Raw genomic sequence first — 6000 nt, 5'->3', positions numbered from 1 at the left:
TCCGTTCGAGCACTCCATTCTTGTTGAGGCAGAGAACTGACTTGAGCGTCGGAGGGTCTTGCCGGAGCAACCCCGCCTCCGGTTTAGACTTTTCTTGCAGGTCCCGATGGCGACCGCGGCTTCTCCGACTCCAGCTTCTCCGGCGCAAGCGGATTTTTGCACCAACAAGTTCCATGGGCGTTAGGCATGGATCTGCTGATGTGATAATACCCATGTTTGCATGTAAACTTTCCGAAGTGCGTTAATTGCATGCCACGATAAACTCATGAGTATAAATCTCTCTCTCACCTAGTTTGGCACTTAGAGTTTGCTACTTTTTAATGGCCTTGAAGAAAAATAAGAGCATATATTAACTTCACTCAAATTCGCCAACTATTGGAATATCTTAGTTCCTCATGGATGCACTTCCACGTTTCCATGGCGGTGCACCGGACTAGCTTAGCCCCTCTTTTGTAGCCACCTTTTGCCTTTCTCCTTGTTACAGAAGAGACTATTAGTGGGTATATTAATTTTGAAAGACAGCCTTTATCAGCCACAATGAAGTTGTGCTTTTATTGGGCATATTTGGAATTATTCCTCATGGAAGGCTCATATTAACCTTTGAGTGAGAATAAGAATAACTCGCAAAGCATAGAATGTGATACCACCCTTCCTCACTAAGTACAACTTCCTCGTCAAATTCCCCATCCATCTAATCAAAGCTTTCCCCAATTAATTAGAAATTAGAAGATGAAGTTTCTCAAAAAAAAAAAAGGATTGATATTTTTGAGATAAAGGAGGGGAGGATTATTCAAACTAAGATATATAGGTCTAGACTAAATTAAACCAAAATCTCTGTTACCAACCAAACCAAACTTTTACTACAATTTTGATGATATTTGCCAACAGTGAAAATTTTACCACAAGGATTGTTGCATGCTACCAACCAGACTTTATCTCACTGGGTCTGTGTTTCTTTGTTGTGTTAGAGGCCTAAGATTCAAACTTTAGTGGTGGCAACCCCATCAAACTTCTCAAAAGAGAAATGTTGGATATTATTTATGGAAAGATATTGAGATGATCTAAAATGATTTGCTAAAAATATCTAAAACGAAAAGATAGTAATGTGATGCGCTTGCTCGTTGCACATACACCTCAGCCACCCAAAAATGAATGAAAACCTCAGAAAAAAAAAAAAAAAAAAAAGAGGAGGGAAACATCTAGTGACGATAACAAGTACGTACTATAGTACTTGAGCTAGCTCAGCCAAGGGACCAAGAAAAGATATAAAGGGAAAAAAAAAAAATCCAATGAGCATTGGCTTATTTTCACTTTAGTGAGCAGATTCTCACGCACGTTAAGCTTAAGAACTATTTATCATTTTCTTTTGGTAGAAGAAGAACTATTCATTGTGGGAGAATAAACTCGAGCACGTACAAAGGTACCTTTATCTAAAGAAATGATGCCGTGACCCCACAAAAAGCCAACTCCAATTATGCTCTCTCTATATAAACTCAAGTTTCTTTCCATCTTCCATACATGGTTTCCTTCGCACAAGAAGGTAAATCTCTCGTTAGAAGTTTTAAATAGTCTTTAGTTTGGCTTTACCAATTGTTTCTGATTCTTGGCATAATATCTGCAGCACGTATAGCAGTATAGCTTTTAATTCCTGGCTAAAAAGGAGAACATCTTCGAATGGTAAGCCTCAAAGTAAACCTAGAGTAGGAGTGCAAATTGAAACCATTCTATAAAGATCTGTTTCTTGAGAGAGTTAGTTTCAAGGATGGCGAAATCTTTAAAAATCTGTTCTATATTCATGATTTCACTCATAAGGTTATCATGTTTCTAATTAGGATGTGTTTGGATGCACCAACAATTTCCAATGGTCGGTGTCTTTTATAACACCCGATGAAGGATGCCACATTTATATATATTCGTTAAAGTAAATTATATATAGCCCATATAGGTTTGACAGAATATCCAAAATCTTAGAAGCATGAAATTTTTTGCTACATGAGTATCTCCATCCTCACATGTTCACATGCTCTTTTCTTTCATCCACTCATACTTCCTAAATATTTTGATTTCAAACTCCACAAGTTCAAATTAAAGAGTATGGAGAAAGCAACATAATTACTTGTAACAATTTATTTTCATTTATATAATGAATTACTATGGCTCATAAAATAAATTGATGGAGGGAGTTCCCCTCCCTTTTAGTCAAAAAAGGGGGGCTCTAAGCTTAATTCATTCTTTTTTCATTCTGATTTTTGGATCCAAGATTTTTGTGGTTATTAAATCTCATATTATTTAATGGATTAAAGAGATTAATACAAAACAATTAATGAGATTATATCGTTAATCCATTTTCCAAACTTATGTGGCTTCACAGAAGGGTAGTATGTTTCTCCTTGGAAGGTTTAAATAGTTTTTAGGGTGGCTTTAGTGGTTATTTCTGATGGAGTTTCTGGGAATAATATCAACATGCAATATAGTAGCATAGCTTTTAGTTCCTTGCTGGAAGCAAGAACATCATTATGCTGAACTTTATACTAAACCTATGTTAAAGAAGATGATCAAGTTTTTAAGGATATACTTTGATGCACCAAATTCTAGTGGATTCTATCTTAGGTAGTTACTGGTGAAGGATATCATGATTTATACATGTGCATTAAAATGGATTGCATATAACTATTGTAGGATTGAGGGAGTAATCAGAAAAAAATTGAAGCATGAAATTGTTGACTGCATGAGTTTAACTGTCCTCTCATGTGCACTTGTTATTTTCTTCTATGCAGTCACACCTCCTATATATTTTGATTTACATAGAAAGGAACTATGCAAAATAAACTTTAGGATTCTTAACAGGAATATGTATTATTTAATTGATTAAGAGCTTAATACAGAACACTAAGATTCTTTCTTTTTTTTTTTTTTTTATTTGATAAATTTGAATATATTATACCAGTCTATTATAAAAACAGCCAAGGGATTCAAGAATGAGTTTCTTATCAAACTCGATGCCCGAGGGAATCCTTCATTTGGACTTGAGAATTGGGATGAGGTGCTCCTTGGTGAGCTCAGGCAAATTCTAATTTCGCATGGAGATGCGATCAACTCCATCCAAGTGGCATACAATATAAGAGGATCATTGTTTCTTTCTCATAGGCATGGAGGAGGTGGAGATAAATTTGATTGTGTAAGCAAACTAAGTAAGTTTTTGGCATCTTTCATGTTTGTTTATATGAACATGATTGCACTAGCTTCAATGTTGTGCAGGTTAATCTAGAGTCATGGGAGAATCTTACCATGGTGAAGGGATACTATGGGCCCCTGAGAGGGCACAATGCAAGTGTTGTAAGATCACTCACTTTTGGCACCAATGGAGCCGCATATGGACCCTTTGGCATGGAGGAGGGAACACTCTTTTGTTTCAATATTCCACCTGGTGTTAGTTTTGGGGGATTCCATGGGCGTTCTGATAGCGGTTATCTTCGCGCAATTGGCATATACGTCGAGCCCATGGCTCAGTATCATCTCGACCCAAAACCTTTGGCAGCCGATTTTTCGCGCCATGGTTATGCACCGGATTAGAAAGCCATTGCGTTTGGCTCATCTTTCTCTCATGTCTCCCCTTCCCTCCTTGTTTCGACTAATGCATGCAGACAAGTCTTGATGTAAACTTCCTGAAGTTGGTTAATTGCATCCATGATGATAGATTGATGGATATAAATTTCTTTTTTGATGTAATTATTTTAGGAATTTCACTTTGAAAAAGCACTCACAATTGATATGGCACTTGCTTTTGGTCCTTTATGTCTGATCTAGCTGAGAACAACAATAGAATTTCACCATATGGGCTTTCATGGCAACGGGTATATGTCTACCGCGGAGGCAATCAAGTTGTGGTTGGTTGGCTACGAGAGTTCTTGTGGTGAAGGTGATTTCTCTAAAACTTTTCCCAATTGCTAAGTGCACGAGGAATCATACTATTTTATCAAAACTCATTATATCTTGATGTTGATCTTCCAATCTGATCTCGAAATTGAATTTTATATTATTTTATTATTATAATTATCATTACGTTATTACTGGATGCGGGTGTAAATAGAGAGGTTATTGGTGTGGGTACAATGCTTCTTGTTGAAGCGTCGAGTTGGTTTCCTGTCTCTGTGATTCAATCCGTATCTAGATTAGATTCCCGCAATGGTAGCAGAAGAGCCGCTCTGTTTAGTCCCACATCGCCATTGACAAGACAATATAATGCTTCAAGTGAGAGAAGTCTCGCGCTGTCCCTCGCCGAGCTCGGTAGCGAGAGCTTGTAACCCGAGTGGGGGCATAGGGTGGTTTGGAAGCTGGGTTAGGCCTGTGGGTCTGGGTGCAGATGGGGCTGTATGGCTGGCTCGCCCGTCCCAAGTTGGGCAGTTGAGATGCGCGGCTTGGGCGAAGGCCCGGATCGTGTCTCTCTTAAAGCGGAGGAGACCGCGTGAGGCTGGCTTCACAGAGCAGCGAATTACTTCCCGCTCCCAACGGTGGGAGGATAACGGGCCACCGCACCACGTTACCCTCCACGGCCCCCGGGCAAACCAATTAGCGGACAGCCACCTTTTTGGTCTTTTTTCCCCCCATATGCCCTTCACACATGCTTAAAATATATTTGTTTTAAACATGGGAACCAGGCATTTCTTCCGACATGTATGTTTCTTAATGCCTGCATAAAAATCTTTTATACAGATACTCTATCTTGTGCTTACAAATTCTTTCATATTCTCTTTCGAAGTCTTGTTACATCTTCTCATATTTCATGCATTCAGGCTGGCTATTCTAGGCTAGTAAGCCAATTGAGTGGTACAGAGCCTACAATATCGTCTCAGGCATTGTATCCTGGGAACATCTAGTAGCCTGCCAACATCTATTCTTGTTATTGTCCGTGTAAGTAAGCTGGATTTAAAGGAACTGTTCAAACAACAGCCATTGATTAGCTCCACAGTGGTAAAATCTCTGTAGGACTGGGGAGAAGTGACCAATAACCAACCATGCTGCCACAGGACATAGAAGAGATCGATCGTCACTACTAATCTTCTTTTGCTTCTAATGAAGACATTGAAACAAGTGCAACAAAGCATTGGGCAAGTATTTTATTTATGTTATCATCCTTAATGGAAGAAGGAGAGAAATATTTAATACTCCTTTTCTTATCCCTCTATAATGTATTGCTTTTTCTTATCTCTGTATAATATCTATAATATACTAGCAATCAGACATGTGGAATGATTATTTAAAAAGTTAATGGAAAATAGTTAATTGGAGAACGAGAGAGACAAAATACATGGAGGATTAGAGAAATAGTATCACTATTTTTATTTATCTTTTTAAGTTTGAAAAAGAGTCCAATAAGTTGGGATGCGAACAGAGATGGATGAAGGTTGCTTTTTTAATTTAGATATCTCGAAATAGTGTAGATGAAAGTTAAAGGTCAGTGTTGATAATATATCTAACTTGTTAGTCATATTTTTTTTGTAAATATACATGAAGGGAGAATTAAAGATACTTTAGCCATTAAATTTAAAGGGAGGGAATGTTTCTGTCCTTGTTCACACTCATTCTCAATAGAAATTTAAGTATTCTTTCTTTCATGATCAAGACCTATCCATTAGCCAACTTCAAACTCCCACTCAGTTCCCCACCTCTTCAGAGTTTCAGATGCTTGAATCTCTTCTCCACAACATAAACCTATCACAATCGCCAAGCAAGAAACTCTGGAGGTGGACTCCCAATGGGAAGTTTGCAACTCGAAGCCACTATCTCTTCCTAAAAAATGAAGAAATAAATTCTCAGATTGGGCAGATTATTTGAAAACTACTAATATCTGAAGAGGTGAAATTATTTGCCTGGCTATTTTATTACAATAGGATACTTACAACTGAAAATCTGAAGAAAAAAGGTGTTCAGGGACCCGACACTTACCCTCTGTGTTGTGTTCACTCAATGTTCTTATTCCACTCAACTTTGGCATCTTCT

At 38.0% G+C, this 6000-nt stretch overlaps 1 protein-coding gene across 1 annotated transcript; it reads left to right on the top strand.

The window, feature by feature from the left end:
* Window positions 1-1518: 1518 nt before the first annotated feature.
* On the top strand, window positions 1519-4589 carry LOC105052851 (inactive protein RESTRICTED TEV MOVEMENT 1). The gene is made up of 4 exons (XM_010933812.4): window positions 1519-1540; window positions 1622-1677; window positions 2948-3178; window positions 3259-4589. The coding sequence occupies exons 2-4, from the start codon at window positions 1675-1677 to the stop codon at window positions 3571-3573; spliced, it is 549 nt and encodes a 182-aa protein (XP_010932114.1). The 5' UTR covers window positions 1519-1540; window positions 1622-1674; the 3' UTR covers window positions 3574-4589.
* The last annotated feature ends 1411 nt before the right edge of the window (window positions 4590-6000 follow it).

This window comes from Elaeis guineensis, chromosome 10 (assembly GCF_000442705.2).
Source record: "Elaeis guineensis isolate ETL-2024a chromosome 10, EG11, whole genome shotgun sequence".
Lineage (NCBI taxonomy): Eukaryota > Viridiplantae > Streptophyta > Magnoliopsida > Arecales > Arecaceae > Elaeis > Elaeis guineensis.
This window is presented reverse-complemented; position numbering and strand designations above follow the sequence as displayed.

What these genes read in the sequence shown, in the direction of transcription:
- LOC105052851 (XM_010933812.4), top strand. An exon ending in GTGGAGATAAATTTGATTGT is followed by an intron (nt 3,179 to 3,258) that starts GTAAGCAAACTA and finishes AATGTTGTGCAG; the next exon opens with GTTAATCTAGAGTCATGGGA.